Source organism: Hyperoodon ampullatus (assembly GCF_949752795.1).
Source record: "Hyperoodon ampullatus genome assembly, chromosome: 2".
In the NCBI taxonomy this organism is placed as follows: Eukaryota; Metazoa; Chordata; class Mammalia; order Artiodactyla; family Ziphiidae; genus Hyperoodon; species Hyperoodon ampullatus.
Window position 1 is genome coordinate 32,845,734 of NC_136915.1, and position 16,776 is coordinate 32,862,509.

Genomic DNA, 16,776 nt, shown 5'->3' on the forward strand with positions numbered 1-16,776 from the left:
AAAATCTATAAAAATGAAATCAAAACAAAAAAGTCACAGAGCTCTGAGACCAGCTTTTGTTTCTTTTTCAGGTGAAACTTGTGAATATTCGCAACGATGACATCACAGATGGCAACCCCAAGCTGACCCTGGGCCTGATCTGGACCATTATTTTGCACTTCCAGGTAGGGTCTGTGAAGTTTGGGGTCCTGGTTGCTTGGTTTGGACATGGCCTAGAAAGAGTTAGAGGTTGCCCTGCCTTCCAAGGGCACACTGAGGCTTGCTTCTCCGTATGTGGCAGTGAATGAGGGTGAGAGTGGGAGTTGGAAAGGAAGATTAGGGTGGCCTGGAGACAAAGCTCTTGCAGTATAAACCCAGAACTTCCTCATCATTTGCATGATGAAATGGGATTTTTCACTTGTTTGTGCTTTGGCCCTTTCATTGGCAGTCTGGTTATTAAAAGTCTGCTCAGCTGAGTCAAAACTGGCTCTTCAGGGGCTCAGAATGTGAGGGGTGGGGAGAGATGTTGGATTTGATGCTCTAGAAGGGTGGAGCGAAGCCTTATAATCCTTCTTTGTTGTAGACTTTTCCTCTTCTCTAATGATCTTAAACAAGCCTAGTTAATTGTAGCGCTGTCTTAGTCAGTTCAGGCTGTTATAATGAAACACCATAGGCTGGGTGGCTTAAACAACAAACATTCGTTTCTCACAGTCCTGGAGGCTGGAAGTCTAAGATCAGAGAGCTAGCATGGTCGGCTCCTTGGTGAGGGCCCTTTTTCTAGTTATGCCCTTGCGTGACCTTTCCTTGGGGCATGCATGCATGCAAAGAAAGAGATCTTGTGTCCCTTCATCTTTTTTTTTTTTGCGGTTCGCGGGCCTCTCACTGTTGTGGCCTCTCCCGTTGCGGAGCACAGGCTCCGGACGCGCAGGCTCAGCGGCCATGGCTCACGGGCCCAGCCACTCTGCGGCACGTGGGATCTTCCTGGACCGGGGCACGAAGCCGCGTCTCCTGCATCGGCAGGCGGACTCTCAACCATTGCGCCACCAGGGAAGCCCCCCCCTCTTTCATCTTTTTATAAGGACATCAATCCCATTATGAGGGCTCCACTCTCATGACCTCATCTAAACCTAATTACCTGCCAAAGGCCCCACCTCCAGATACCATCATATCAGGGTTAGGGCTTCAATATATGAATTTCGAGGGGACACAAACATTCAGTTCATAGCAAACACCTTGGTCTATGGGTTTGTATATGTGTTTGTAATCAAAACCTTGTAGCATCCATCACACCCAAGAACAGTGGCATGTTGCTAGTGTTCACATGGTCACACAGCCTTCCTGTTGGTCCCCCCAAAGAAGGTGAATCCTTTTCCAGTCTGGATTGCTACTGGAAAATCACAGCCCTATTTTTATAAGTAGACTATCTTGAATCACGTTAGCTCAACTAAACAAAACTATTTCTCAGACAGTTCTCCTATACCCAACGGCTGTACACAAGGCTGATCGATTACAGGGAGCAGTTCTTTTTTTTTTTTTTAATTAATTAATTTATTTTTGGCTGCGTTAGGTCTTCATTGCTGCGCACGGCTTTCTGTAGTTGTGGCGAGCGGGGCTACTCTTGCTACTCTTGGTTGTGGTGTGTGAGCTTCTCATTGCGGTGGCTTCTCTTGTGGAGCACGGGCTCTAGGCATGGACTTCAGTAGTTTTGGCGCGTGGTAGTTGCTCTGTGGCATGTGGGATCTTACCGGACCAGGGCTCGAACCTGTGTCCCCTGCATTGGCAGGCAGATTCTTTACCACTGCGCCACCAGGGAAGTCCCAGGGGAGCACTTCTTGAGCAGGTGGGAAAAGAAGGCTAATATAAATATCTCAAGGCAGTGACTCCCAGGGCTGTGGCTGCTGTGATGTCCCAGTTGGGGAGTCAGCGCCACCTGCTGGGTGAAGGCAGAACAGCAGGTGTCTCAGAATTCCTGAGAATCTGGGAAATTCTGAGAGCTCAGGGTTTATTTCTTGGGGCTCTGGTTTGCAACCAGTGCTGGCAATCTGCAGCATAAGTAGGCTTAGCAAAGTGTGGAGGTAACGTGTGTTTTTGTGGAACCACAGGGTGTCCTCAGGCATGCTTCGGATATAGGGATAACCACGAACATGAACTTGGCAGTGTGCCTTGGCAGGGTGGGAACAAGAACTTTGCTGAGCTTTCATAGAGTTACCCTCTTGGCACCCTCATGAAAAGAGGAGTTTTTTAGAGAAACTTGGTTGGTTGTTTGTATTTCACCACAAACCTGCCTTCACTTTGAGAGACCAATGTTATTCTTCATAGGTGTGAGGTAAGAGGAAGCTGTCCGCTGGGTCTTTGTTTCTCCTGACGGGAAATTCAGGGGTCAAGGAATGAAAATTGAACTGGCTAATTAAAATTTTCCTGGGACAGAGGAGATGGTGGTAATGTTCCTTAACTGAACACCGCATCAGGAAAATGTTCTCTCTTACTCTCTCTTTAAAAATTTGTTATGAAAAATTTCAAACGTATATAAAAGCAGAGAAAATAGTATAGAACCACCATGTACCCATCACCTAGCCCTACAGTTACTAACTCATGGCCAGTGTTATTTTGTCTATATCCTGATCCACTCCTCAAACCCCCCAGTAGGTTATTTTGAAAGGAGTCCCAGACATCATATAATTTCATCTGTAAATATTTCGGTGTGTATCTCTTAAAGACTCTTCATTTAAGCAAACCACAGTGTTATAACACTGTAAAAATCAGTAATTTCTTAAAATCATTGAATATCTGAGCATTGTTCAGATTTCCCCAGTTATCTCATTTAAAAAATGGCTTGTTTGAATCAGAATCCAAACAAAGTCCACACATGTATTAAATTTTCTCCTCCTCTTTTTCTCCGCTTTTGGTTTGTTGAATAAATCAGGTCTTTTGTCCTATGCAATTTCTGTAAAGATGCTGGTGGCATCTCTGGGATGTTTTTTCCAACAGCATCCTCCATCCCTCTCTTGTGTTGCCTGTAAACTGGTGTTTTAGACCTGAGGCTGGATCATACTCAGTTTCCCTTTTTTTTGTGTGTGTGTGGGGCGGGCAAGGATGGTGATGTTGAGTTGTATACTTTTTTTTTTTTTGGCTGTGTTGGGTCTTCATTGCTGCGTGTGGGCTTTCTCTAGTTGCAGCGAGTGGGGGCTACTCTTCGTTGCGGTGTGTGGGCTTCTTATTGCCGTGGCTTCTCTTGTTGTGGAGCATGGGCTCTAGGCGTATGGGCTTCAGTAGTTGGAGTAAGCGGGCTCAGTAGTTGTGGCACACGGGCCCTAGAGAGCGTGGGCTTCAGTAGTTGTGGCATGTGGGTTCAGTAGTTGTGGCTCACGGGCTCTAGAGCTCAGGCTCAATAGTTGTGGCGCACGGGCTTAGTTGCTCTGTGGCATGTGGGATCTTCCCGGACCAGGGATTGAACCTGTGTCCCCTGCATTGGCAGGCGGATTCTTAACCATTGCACCACCAGGGAAGTCCCGAGTTGTATACTTTTATTGCTACACATCAGAAGGCACATAATGTCTGTTGTCTGTCTTTTCATGATGTTAAGCTTGATTAGTGGGTTCAGGTGTTACCAGCCTGATCCATCCATTGTAGATCCACTCACTGTTAGCTCTTCCCCCAAAACTTTAGCAGCTACTGTTTGTCATTGCTAGTTCCATTATTTCATTAGAAGTTGCAAAATGGTGATACTCAAAATTCCATAATTCTTTTGTAAAGTAGAATTTTACTTTATCCATTACCCTGAGAGATGGCTCCTATAGGAAAGGCAAGATACAAAGATAAATCTTTCATCTTTCCCTGTTTTACCAGTTTTCAGAATAATTAGTTGATTCTCTATGTTTCTCCAAAGACCAATGAAAGTTTCTTTGTTGATATTTATTTTCCTTTAGTATCAGTGTGACTCATGGATTTTTAACAGACTTAAATGTGTTCTAATCAAATACAGGTGTCATTTTTCCTAATACTCAGCTCCATCTTTGGCCAATGACTTTTTTCAGATTGACTCTGAGTCCTTTGTCATGATCCCCATAGTCTTTGATAATGTCCTTTATTTCTTGTGTGAAGAGCTGTTCCAGATATTTTTTGTACATTTCCTGTTTCAGGCCTGGGATTAGCAATTTCTCCAAGGAACTGAAATTCTTTGTTGACAACAGTCTGAGTGCTACCGGGTTGGCCACTGTCTCTAGGCGTTTTCTATGGACAGAGCTTGCTAACACTTGTATTTTTCTCTTTTAAAAAAATCAGGAATTTATAATGATGTTTCTAATTCAAACTTAGAATTACAGAGTTTTATTCAACTTCTTTGACTTTATGTTTGTATCCTTTTTTTTCTTATGCTGAAAATCTTGATGCTATCTAAGTAACACATTACTTTTTCCCTTTTTCATACACACACAAGCACACGGATGCACGCATACATAAAATCACATATATATTATAGCGTATATAGAAAGTCATATATATTATATGTAATATATTTGAATCAAAATAACAATGACAGCGTTATTATTAACAACACGATTACTGAAAAATTTGTGATTTCTTTGCGGTTCTTTTTGTCCTTAATGTTGATCTCCTAAGGACATACAAATAATTTTGTTTTATAGTCATTTGAAGCAACTTCTCTCTGTGTTGTTAAGCCATTAATTCAATACACAATTAGGTTCATTTGTTTTTTGTTTTTTTTTTTTTATAAATTTATTTATTTATTTTTGGCTGTGTTGGGTCTTCGTTTCTGTGCTAGGGCTTTCTCTAGTTGCGGCGAGCGGGGGCCACTCTTCATCACGGTGCGCAGGCCTCTCACTGCCGCGGCCTTCTCTTGTTGAGGAGCACAGGCTTCAGACGCGCAGGCTCAGTAGCTGTGGCGCACGGGCTTAGTTGCTCCGCGGCATGTGGGATCCTCCCAGACCAGGGCTCGAACCCGTGTCCCCTGCATTGGCAGGCAGACTCTCAACCACTGCGCCACCAGGGAAGCCCAGGTTCATTTGTTTTTATGTTCCTTCAGTTTTTAAGGATTGTTTTTTTCCCTTTCTATTTTATTTTATGTTTTATAGACCATATACATTGTTCCAAAGGGAAATTTTAAAAAGTGAACACAAGGTGTGTTCAGTGAAGTCTAGCTTTCATCTCTGCCCCCTCCATTCTGTTTCTTCCCTTTCCATATAGTTAGCTAATTGTTTTAAAACATCTTTTGGCTATCATTCTATTGTTTGTTTAAGAAAATACATTCTTTTTAAAAAACTTTATTGAGGTATAATTTATGTACCATAAAATTGACGCATTTTCATTGTGTAATTCAGTGATTTTTATGAGTTGTATAACCATCACCATAAGCCAATTTTAGAACATTTTCATCATCCCACGAAGGTCCTTCTTGTCTATTTATAGTTATTCTCCATTCCCATCCCCAGCCTTAGGCAACCACTAATATGTTTTTTGTTTCTACAGATTTGCCTATTCCAGACATTTCATTTAAATGGAATCTTACAATATGTGCTCTTTTGTGTCTAGCTTCTTTCACTTAACATAATATTTTTGAGGTTCATCTATGTTGTAGCATGTATGAGTACTTAATTCCTTTATTGCTGAGGAGTATTCTGTTATATGGATATACCATATATTTTGTTTATTCAGCAGTTGATGGACATTTGGGTTGTTTTCATTTTTTGGCTATTATAAATATCGTTGATTTGAATATTTGTGTGGATGTATGTTTTCATTTCTCTTGGCTATATACCTATGGGTGGAATTGCTGGGTTATAGGGTAGATTTATATATAACTTTTTAAGAAACTGCCAAACTGTCTTCCAAAGTGGCTGAACCATTTTATATTCCCATTAGCTCAATTGTGAGAGTTCCTGTTTTTCCATATCCTTGTAATTGTCTGTCTTTTAGATTATAGCCATCATAGTGGGTGTGAAATGGTATCTCCTTGTGGTTTTAGTTTGCAGGAGAATGTATTCTTTTTTTTTTTTAAAGGATTTTATTATTATTATTTTTTGGTTGTGTTGGGTCTTCATTGCTGTGCACGGGTTTTCTCTAGTTGCCGCGAGCGGGGGCTACTCTTTGTTGCCGTGCGTGGGCTTCTCATTGTGGTGGCTTCTTGTTGCGAGCGCGGGCTCTAGGTGCGCGGGCTTCAGTAGTTGCGGCATTCAGGCTCAGTAGTTGTGGCTTGAGGGCTGTAGAGCGCAGGCTCAGTAGTTGTGGTGCACGGTCTTAGTTGCTCCATGGCATGTGGGATCTTCCCGGAGCAGGTCTCGAACCTGAGTCCCCTGCATTGGCAAGCGGATTCTTAACCACTGCGCCACCAGGGAAGTCCCGATTTTAGTTTTTAATTATGAAATTTTTAATTACCCAGAGAAGTACAGAAAAGTATGTAACAGATCTTCATGTGTGTAGTCACCTTCAAAATTAAACAGATGTTAATATTTTATATTTGCTTTTATATATGCTTTTTTTTTCCCAGTATACTTTTCATTTTTTCAGTCAGTCTGAGAAGGCCAGTATGACTTACAGGGTTGTGTGACACATACTGCTGTGTAACGTGGTTATTTGTTTCACTCAATAAGTATTTGTTAAATGAATGGATATTGTATGAAATTGGTCTCCTCGAAGCTGTGGGGTAGGTAGACCAGATAAATAGACTGTGATGTCTGTTTTCCTGTGCCCATTGTTCAGATGAGCAAACTGAAACACAGAGACCAACTGACTTTTTTTTTTTTTGCTTTTAAAATTATTATTTTATTTTATTTTTTATTGAACTATAGTTGATTTACAGTGTTTCAGGTGTACAGCAAAGAAATTCACACACACACACATATTCTTTTCAGATTTTTTCCATTATATGTTATTACAAGGTATTGAATATAGTTCCCTGTGCTATATGGTAGGTCCGTGTTGTTTAGTCCTTTTTCTTTTTATTCCTCTGTATTCTAATCTCTGTCAGAAGGGTCTTCCTCTGCTATAGCATCGTTATGATACTCCCTGTTAAAGAATCTACATTAGTCCACTGTTTTCTATTATATATACTTCTCAGCTATATTGCTCTTTGACTTCCCAACTGACTTTTTTAGGTTATACATCCAGATACTAATAATAGGATTTCTTATCTCTTGGTTTTGTCCAGGCCTGTTTTAAGGTTCATGTTAGGATTTATGATTTTTCTAGAAGATAAGTTCTTTAAAAATCAGAATCTGACAAAATTAGCTTTCCAACTTTCAAATGTTTATTAAATACTCGTGTATGTATAGCACTCTGAAATTTAAGAAGTCTGGGAGTTTAGGTCAAGAGTGGTCTTAGTTGGGTTTACATTTGTGTGTATTTTATGACACTTAGTGCTTGGCATGTAGATGAGGCATCATTCATGCTTGTGGAGTGAATGAATGACGTTTTCTGCTCTGGAGTCTTTCATGCCCGCTGTCTCTATGGGAGACCTATGGGCAGTAAACAGTTAACTAGAAAAAGCCAAAGGAGAAGACGTGAAAAATATGTGGGCACTAGAAATCTGCTCTCCCAGAAGGCAGCTGGCCATGTGTTGAGAGTTCAGGCTAGATGAGAAGAAGGTCCAGGGGAAAGCCCTTGTGATCAGTTAACTTACTCAGTAAACTAGGGGAAGCAGCGCCCCCTATGGAGAAAAACAAGCACCTAAACTTTGGACGTTAGAACATAGCTACTTTCCTTAGAGCCTAATCAAGAAAAAGAGTATATTAGGACCCTGGTGGTGGTGGAGTGCCTCATACCTCTTAGCTCCAGTAGTAAATGAGGAGAAAAGGGACTTAACATAGACCAGGCAGGGAGCCAAGCACTTTCAAGACACCATCCCATGAACCCTCTCTACAACCCCATTAAGTAAGGGGTAGCATCCATGTTTTAGAGGTAAGGAGACTGAATCACTTAGCAAGATAGTTACTTAGCTACTGAGTTAACAGAAGTGGGAATTTGAACCTAGGTCTACCTTGCTGAACTCTCTGCTCTTTTCCTAGACCAGTTTTCCTCTGGAGCAGAAGGAAATGAAAGCTGATTTGCCCAACATAGGCAGAAGTTTAAGAAAGAAAAGGCTCCTAGAAGTAATGTGCTCAAGCTCTGTCAGGCCCGTCTGTCAGAGAAAACTGCAGCAGCAGCGGTCATATCCAGAGGCTGTCTCTCTTGCCCCTGAGTTGATCGTTTTCAGGAATTCAGTTTGCTTGTATTTCACGAGCAAAATTCAAGCTTGAGCCTTGGGGTGTACATCTGAGAAGTTCCATAGTTCAGCGCTCTTCGTTGAAGGAGTGGAGGCCTGGTGCCTGCCTGGAGAATTACACTGTAACGTCACATGTTTTGCCGATTAAGTGATTTTTCTGGAGTCTGACTGAGTTTCTCTCTCATGCTAACCTCCTTGTCTTGTTTCTTGCTGTGGTTTACAATGGCCATCAGATGGTGCTACAGCTTCACAGTCAGCCTTTGTAAAGGCTTAGGGGAGAAAGAACACCTCCTGCAATGGTGAGGCAGATGGGGCATCAGTAGGGTCTCAGAAGTGCTGTGGAAGAGCTGTTGCTTAGGGGTTCTTATTGCTTTCCTTTGGTGGCAGGCATTTTTTCAGGTCTCCAGGAGAGGTGGGTAGGCTTACGTAGAACCAGGTCGACTATTTCTCTCTGCAGTGTGGTCTGGATCCTTTCGGTATAGAATAAATAGATTTGACCAGGAGGAAACACATGTAAGCTCTGTCCTTCCACTCCACTTGGAGCCCTTTGGATTGTGCTGTTATCTCACCTGTCACACGCTATACTAAAAAAAACTGGGGTGGGCAAATCCCACTGGCACAACAGGGTGGTTTTTGAATCCAACGTTTTAGACTTTTTTTTTTTTTTTTAAAGATGAGCTTTAAAGTAATTCCTGTAATTATTTTTTAAAATATTTATTTAATTAATTAATTTATTTGGTTGCACCAGGTCTTAGTTGTGGCTCGCGGGCTCCTTAGTTGTGGCATGAGAACTCTTAGTTGCGGCATGCATATGGGATCTAATTCCCTGACCAGGGATCAAACCCGGGCCCCCTGCATTGGGAGCACGGAGTCTTATCCACTGCACCACCAGGGAGGTCCCACCAACTTTTTAGACCTTTAATTCAGACTTCCTGCCCTGCTGCAATTTGAGTAAAAACCATCTGGGCTTCATTTTAGTGACTTCCTCTGTTACTCCCAAAGATCAAGAGTTATCTTTTTGTTTCAGCCCTTGGTCCATGTGAGTCTAGTTGCCAATTCAAAACAGTGGAGTATCTTCCTGTTTTACTTAACTGAGTACAGACTTCCATCCCTGCTGCAGGTAGAAGGCAGTGTAACAAGGGTTTGAAGTTCAGAGTCTTAACCAGGGGTTCATGTTCTGGCTTTGCCACTTCGTGTAGCCTTGAGCAAAGGAATCCACTTTCTTGAACCTCAGTTTCTTTATCTGTAAAGTGTAAAATAATAGTTTTGACTTCATTTGGTTACTGTGGGAATTAAATGAGACAATCTATAGCTTAGCATGGGGCGTGGCACATGACAAATGTAAAAACATGTTAGCTGTCAGTAGTAGCAGTAATTACTGTTGGACATTCACATCAAGTATTGTTCAGCAGAAACGCTGCTTCTCTGTTGTATATGGAAGTGGTATCCTTTTTACCGAGCATCCATATACTGTACTCAAAGCCGATTTCCAGGTTTTTCCTCTGTGTGTCATTGGCCAGCAGAATTAACAGATGTCTCTCTCTCTCTTTCTCTCTCTCAAAAGTAGGGAAATAAATGCTACAGGAGACTAGATCTTGAAAGCTTGTGTTTCTTTTTGTAACTATGAGGATTACGCTCTGGTCTCTCTTCTGGTTATAATTTTATTGTTTCTGACCTGAAAAAATCGAGAGTATGTTAATCCTGCTTGATATTTTCTTTTGGACATCTTGGTGCAGCAATTGAAATCTGTTTCACTTCACAGTTTGGGGGCCATAGTCCCCGGCCCTGGTTCCTCTTGGCCCTTCCCTTCCTGGTTGCTCCCAGCCGCTGGCTTGCTTTTCCCCCTCTTTCTCCTCCTCCTTCCTTCACGTTACCTTCTCCCAGGGCCTCTTTTCTTTCCCCCTCCCTTTTCCATTTACTCTTACATTCCCTCCCTCCTTCCTGCCCTCCCTATTTCCTCCCTTCCCCTGGTTTCTAGCTCCTTTCTGCTTTCTGTTTGTGTTTCTGAAGGCAGTGCTCCAATTACCTCATATTTGGAGAGAGGAAGCTGCAGCCAATCCGGTTTCTGTCTGCTTTTAGGTCAAATGATTTCTGAACTGCAGTGAGATGCTTTGAATTTGTCTTGTTGCAGCTCTGAGCCTGTAAGATGGCTGTCTGAATCGGCAGCGGCTGGAAGAGACAGAGAGAGGCGGGGAGGGAGGAAGAACTGGAGGGATCGCCGGCCTAGTGCATGTTTTTAAACGTGCATCTAATCCGATGAAGCCAAGGTTGGGATTTCTCTGGGATCCCAGGACTGGCTTAGCTGCGTTTTTGCTGCGATTAGGAGAGGAAGGCAATGGGAAATTCGCTGGGCTGCGTTAAGGAGCCGAAAGATTCAATAGCTGTTTCTGAGAAGACTCCCATATCTCCTAAGAAAAGGGTTCGGTTCAAAAGGAAGTGGAGGGGGAAGAAAACCCCTACTCCAGAGGTCCCTCGTGAGGAAGAACCCTTGCAAGGAACTGGAGTCATCGAAGAGACGGAAACCCTGACGAAGTTAACAGTGAGTCTCCAAAAGGAGGAAGGAGTGGGAGGGGTAGAGCCACCCCCCACAGACATTTTACTGCCTGGGGACCCGGCCCCCGACTCAGGGGTGGGAGATCAGGGGATGATCGTGCAGGTGAAGGAGAGATTCCAGGGGGAGATCCAGACTGCTCAGCTTTTGTTAGAGGATGAGTCATCAGTTGCCAGAGGGGTCTGGGATTCCCTGGAAGAGGGGATGACTGTCATTGCTCACCTGCTCGATAACCCCGCAGAAAGGAACTGTGAGAAGTCAGTGAGCCAACTGGTGGAATTTCCGAGGGCAGCATCCTGCAGCAGCAGGGCTGTGCTGCTGCCTTTGCATGGACGGACTGCAGTGGAGAAAGGAGATACTCAGCTTGGATTTGGGAGCAACACTTTCCCCAGGACAGACTGCCCCACCGACACAGGAAGTCAAGACCATCTTTCCAAGGGATGGAGTGTAGGGGGAGGAACCAAGGGCATTTTAAGTGCCCCTCAGACAGGTGCCTGGATTGTGGAACGTTCTCCTTCATCACTGCCGGCCCAGTCGAGGGGCCAGAGCTGCACAGAGCCTGCCCACGTGGGTCGAGTGCCGCCCCAGGTTCCCAGACTGCCTGCTTCTCAGAGTGATCTATCCATCAGTGGCCTGACTGAGAGCATCTTGCCCTCCTCCTCTGGCTATGGCAGCGACAGGCTGCACTTACGAGGGGTCCAGCCTAAAGATACAGAGCCTGAAAAGAGCTCCACGTCCTTCTCAGAAGAGGATGGCACCCTTTCTTTGGAGGCAAGCCCCACCCCCTTAGGGGGTCTGGAGGAGGTAGGTGGGCATGTTCAAGGGGTAGTCAAACAGCGGTTCGTATTACTGGCCTCAAACTTATGAAAGTGGAATGTGGCGAGCAGTGAGGAGCTTGGTGCTGCTTCTCAAACTTTACCTGTTAGTCAAGTACTAGTAGTTAGCGACTGCTGCGCTCGGCAAGCAAAATCTATTTCAGATCTGCCCCTTGATGCTTGAAACTGTCTTGTGGTCTCTGGGGAATCCCTGACTCTGGGTAACCATGCCGCATAATTGCTCGAGCTATCTGGTGGGGTTATCTCTCCAGGTGCAGTGCTAGGTAATACTTAACTCTCAACAGGTCTGTTTATCAGCGTCCCTGCTGTCGGAAGTTGTGGTATGGCATGGAGGTGATGGGGAGGCCTGGCTGACTCCAAAATGAGTGTGGAAGGTCTGAGGGGTGGTTGTTCTTCTCCCTGGAGAATGATGTTCTTATTGGAGCTGATGTAATTCCCCCCCTTGGGGACACTGCTAATGGCAACACCCATTCAATATGTGTTTAGGTGGAGAGGCTAGTCCTCCTTTGGTTCCTAATTCCAGCATTAGAGGAGAGGAGCATGGATTTATCTGGAGATTAGTCCAGAGCTGGGGGGAGGGGGGGTAGAGAGGGAGTTAGGGCAGTTTGAAAGTTCAAGGCTAGAAACAGTTTGCTTTCTGATTGGACTTGTTTATGGCTCTGACATGTTTTTGTTTGTGAGATATATATTCAGACATAAGTGGAGGTGGTGGTAGTTTTAGGTGGTGGGTGCTGTGAATGTTTTTAGGGGTCAAGGAGCAAGTGGGAATTCAAGAGCTCTGAACACTGAGAGGGAAGGAGACTCAGCAAGACCCTGGGTGGCACAGGGTCTGGTCTCTCACATAGGGGTGTGATTGTGTAGGTGACTAAAGTTATAATTCATCAGTGACTGAAGAACTTTTATTGGCATGTCAAGTCTCTGCAGCAGAAGAAATAAAAACTTAGGCTCCCAGCGCGGCAAGAGGTGGAAGATGGAGGATGGCATTTTCCTTGCTAGGCTGTGGGCAGCTGCCCTGATGTCTGCAGAGCAGACAGTGTGGCCCACCTACAGGTGCCCTGCTAATCATCAACAGTATGAGGCTGAGGAGAGAAGTAAATTTTAAGCTGATCTGTGCTTAAAATGACCTTTTGGGTGATGAATTTCCCCCATGGATAGGCCCATTTCAGTGCCCTTTGTTGTTATAGAGTTTGGAGACTCCAAACAGTTGGAGGAAAAGATGGCCATTGAAAAATATTTATTATGCGGTTGGGCAGGAGGCATCCTTGGGCTTTTCCATATAAAAATGTGTGTGCGTGCGTGCGTGTGTGTGTGTGTGTGTGTGTGTGTTAAAGTGGAAAGGGAGGCAGTGAGGCTGCGGGGGGGTGGGGTGTATTTGAGGTTCATCGGATAAGAGGGAAGGAATGTCAAAGTCAGCTTTTATCTTTGTACAGAACAGATGTAGAGTAATTGTGGCAGAACCAACTGCTGAACTGACCGCTCCTTTGATATTCCTGGGGTTAAAGTTGAAGCTGTGGAGGCATCACGATGATTTAGGATACATTCTTATAATTCGGTGTGAGACTTTCAGAAAGTTTGGAGTATAAAATGTGAAGGGACTCCTAGTGGAAATCAGTTCTAGATAATGGCCCATACGTGACTGTGGTGCTTTTGATGTGGGATCTCCACCCTGGAGTGGGAAGGTTCTGGACAACTCTGTGAGGAGTCTCCAAGAAAAGATTGGTGGGAGTAGACTCTGATCTGTAGTTTAACAGAATCAACAGCAGTGTGATTCTTGTGCTGCTCAGTATGAGAATCATACTGGTGTGTGGCGTTTTCTGGGCAGCCAGGCTCTACATCCCGTCCCAGCTACCCCTTGAGAGCAGACACAACCAGACTACTCAGTGATGACCCAGGCAGAAAAACTAGGTGGCCCGGAGTCAGCTCAGAAAGCTGACACGTCTCTGAGGCTCTGTGTCCATCAGGTGATGCAGGGACCACAGGCTGTATGACAGATAAGAAGTGACTTCTCAAGATAAGTGTGAAATCCCTTCAGGATGAAAGTCCTTAAGGTCACAGGGGCCTCAGACCCTCTTTGGTCTCTGACGGCATTGTCTTCAGGGAGCTGCCCCCTCCCTGGAAGACTGTTCACACGGCCTGGGGACAGCGTCAGCCGCCAGCTGAGAGACAGGGCAGCGTGTTTTGACACTGCAGACCTCCTGTGAAATGTGGATTGAACCACAAGGCGAGAGCATCTGACTGGAGTGAGAGCCCTGGGAGGACACGGGGGTCAGAAGAGCGGCCGCTGCTCATCACACACCAGCTCCTTCGCGGAGAGGGGCAGCAGGCGCTTCAACAGGGTTGATTTTTTGTTTGTTTGTTGGTGCTCGTTTTGTTTTGTCTTTAACATGTCAGGGTAGTAACCCTCCGCAGAAACAGTTCGAGCTTCAGAGTGGTGTCTGTCCTTGGCATAACTCAGGCCGCCTTGTCTCTCCCGTTGATCACTCCAGGGCATGGTGATGGGAGTGGGGCCAGGCTCCGGCTGCACAGAAACTTGGCAGTGGGTTTGTTTCTTTTCAGGATAGAGAGAAATGGGAACTGATTCTGATGCTTGCTGAGTGCCGGGTTTAGGTAATAGAAGACAGATGGTCTGCTTTTCTGTTCACCTGGTAGAGTTGATTCTTCTCTTGACAGGAAACAGTTAACAAGAGAAACAGGATGACAGGGGCCAGGGGACAAAAATGGTTTTCAGAATAAGTAGACTCGGATTTGGAGCCGGATGGGAGCGAGTTAACAGCAGTTGTACTTTGATGTCAGACAAAGGCCTTCGCTGGTCCATTCCATCTCTCAGGAGGACTCCCTACTCCCAGCTGCCATCAATAGCCATAATACCTGACTTAATGGAACAAGGAAAATTGTTGAAAATCCTTTTCTTTTCTCTGTCTTGGCTCCACTGCCAATTGTTAGTGGATTCTGTTGATGGAGAATTGGCTGTATACCATTGCCCTTGCCACAAATCCTTAGATTTCAGGTGAATAGTCAGATAACTCTGGGGCTAGGAATGATGAGAAAGAAATCAGTAGGTATATTATTTTCTGGGCTGAGCCTTTTCAGTTATAAGTATCCCTTTCCCATTTCTCCTCTTTCATTATAGGGAAAGTAGTTTTACTAATATTGGCTTTGTATTACAAGAAGAAAGCAAAATTAACCAGATGATACTATTGGAGGAACGTAGCAGTTAAAGTTACAGTTAGAGCTTCATTTAAGAAAGGAATTTTCTTTTTTAAAAAAATTTATTTATTTATTTTTGGCTGCGTGGGGTCTTTGTTGCTGCCCGCGGGCTTTCTCTAGTTGCAGCAAGTGGGGGCTACTCTGCGTTGCGGTGCGTGGGCTTCTCTTGTTGCAGAGCATGGGCTCTAGGCGCACGGGCTTCAGTAGTTGTGCCACATGGACTCAGTAGTTGTGGCTTGTGGGCTCTACAGCGCAGGCTCAGTAGTTTTGACGCACGGGCTTAGTTGCTCCACAGCATGTGGGATCTTCCCGGACCAGGGTTCAAACCCGTGTCCCCTGCATTGGCAGGCGGATTCTTAACCACTGCGCCACGAGAGAAGTTCCTTTCAAAAAATTTTACTTAATTGAAAATATTACCAAAGAATCATTATTTTTCAGGTGTAACAATGGTGTTGTGGCTATGTTTTAAAAAAAAGAGTCCTTTTAGAGATACATACTGAAGTGTTTTTGGAGGAAATGATAGTGTGGGATTTGCTTCATAATAATAGGGGAGGGGTGAAGTGGGTGGAGTGTAGATGAAACAAGATTAGCTATGAGTTGATATGGTTGAAACTGGGTGATGGGTACATAGGAGTTCATAATACCATTCTGCCTTTTTTTGTATATATTTGATATTTTCCATTTCAAATGGAAAGTTGTTTTTCTGGGTTTTGATTTGCTTTTTGCTGCTCTTCTCACTAATTTGTTTTGGAAAATGTATTTTTGTCAAATTGTTATTTATATTATTAACATGTAATGTGTTTATTATTATCTTTATTATTATTATTGTCTTTTTTTTTTTTTTTTTTTTTTGCGGTACGTGGGCCTCTCACTGTTGTGGCCTCTCCCGTTGCGGAGCACAGGCTCGGCGGCCATGGCTCACGGGCCTAGCCGCTCCACGGCATGTGGGATCTTCCCAGACCAGGGCACGAACCCATGTCCCCTGCATCAGCAGGCAGACTCTCAACCACTGCGCCATCAAGGAAGCCCTCGTTGGGAGGTTTTTGATTACTGATTCAATCTCCTTACTAGATCAGTCTGTTCAGATTTTCTATTTCATCATGATTCAGTCTTGGTAGGTTGTATATTTCTAGGAATTTATCCATTTCTTCTAGGTTGTCCAACTTGGTGTGTAATTTTTCATAGCAGTCTTTTATGATCCTTGATCTTTCTGTGGTATCATTTGTAACATCTCCTCTTTCATTTCTGATTTTATTTGTCTCCTCTGTTTTTCTTGGTGAGTCTAGCTAAAGGCTTGTCAATTTTGTTTATCTTTTCAAAGAACCAGCTCTTAGTTTTGTTGATCTTCTCTATTGTCTTTTTCATCTTTATTTCATTTATTTCTGCTCTAATCTTTGTTATTTCCTTCCTTCTACTAACTTTTGGCTTCATTTGTTCTTCTTTTTCTAGTTCCTTGAGATGGAAAGTTAAAAATAATGGTAGAATTATATAGTGCATATACTGAAAAAGGACTAATGTCCCGAATATATGAAGTGTAGTATAGGTGATGTGGTTAAGAATGTGGAGCCAGATTGGCTGAGTTTGAATTCCAGCTCTACTACTTAGTAGCCATGTACCTTGGGGCAAGTTACTTAAATTCTCTGTGGCACAGTTACCTCATTTGTAAATTGAGGATAAGAGTAGTATGTACTCTGTAGGGTTGTTGTGAGAATTATATGAGTAAATTCAAGTAAAACACAATAGATGTTCGTTATTAATATTATTATTTAAATAATGCCTATAAATAAACAAGAAAAAGGTAAACACACTAGTAGAAAAATAGGGGAAAGCCCAGGAATAAGCAGTTCACAAAAAAAGAAAACCCAAATGCCTCATACACAGGAGTCTTTCTCACTAGCAATCAAAGATATAAAACTCAAAACAACAACAGGATGCAATTTTATACCCCTCAGACTGGCAGAAAATAAAAAGTTTGAAAATACAGAGTG

General features: G+C 43.7%; 1 protein-coding gene across 2 annotated transcripts in view; it reads left to right on the top strand.

Moving 5' to 3' along the window:
* Window positions 1-16,776, top strand: part of MACF1 (microtubule actin crosslinking factor 1) — a gene marked incomplete at its 5' end in the record, with an annotated part of 343,134 nt that overhangs the window by 144,201 nt on the left and 182,157 nt on the right. For both annotated transcript variants that reach the window (XM_079698746.1, XM_079698745.1), the window contains one exon: window positions 72-164. In XM_079698746.1, coding sequence (XP_079554872.1) covers window positions 72-164 — 93 coding nt within the window. The remainder of the gene's footprint in view (window positions 1-71; window positions 165-16,776) is intronic.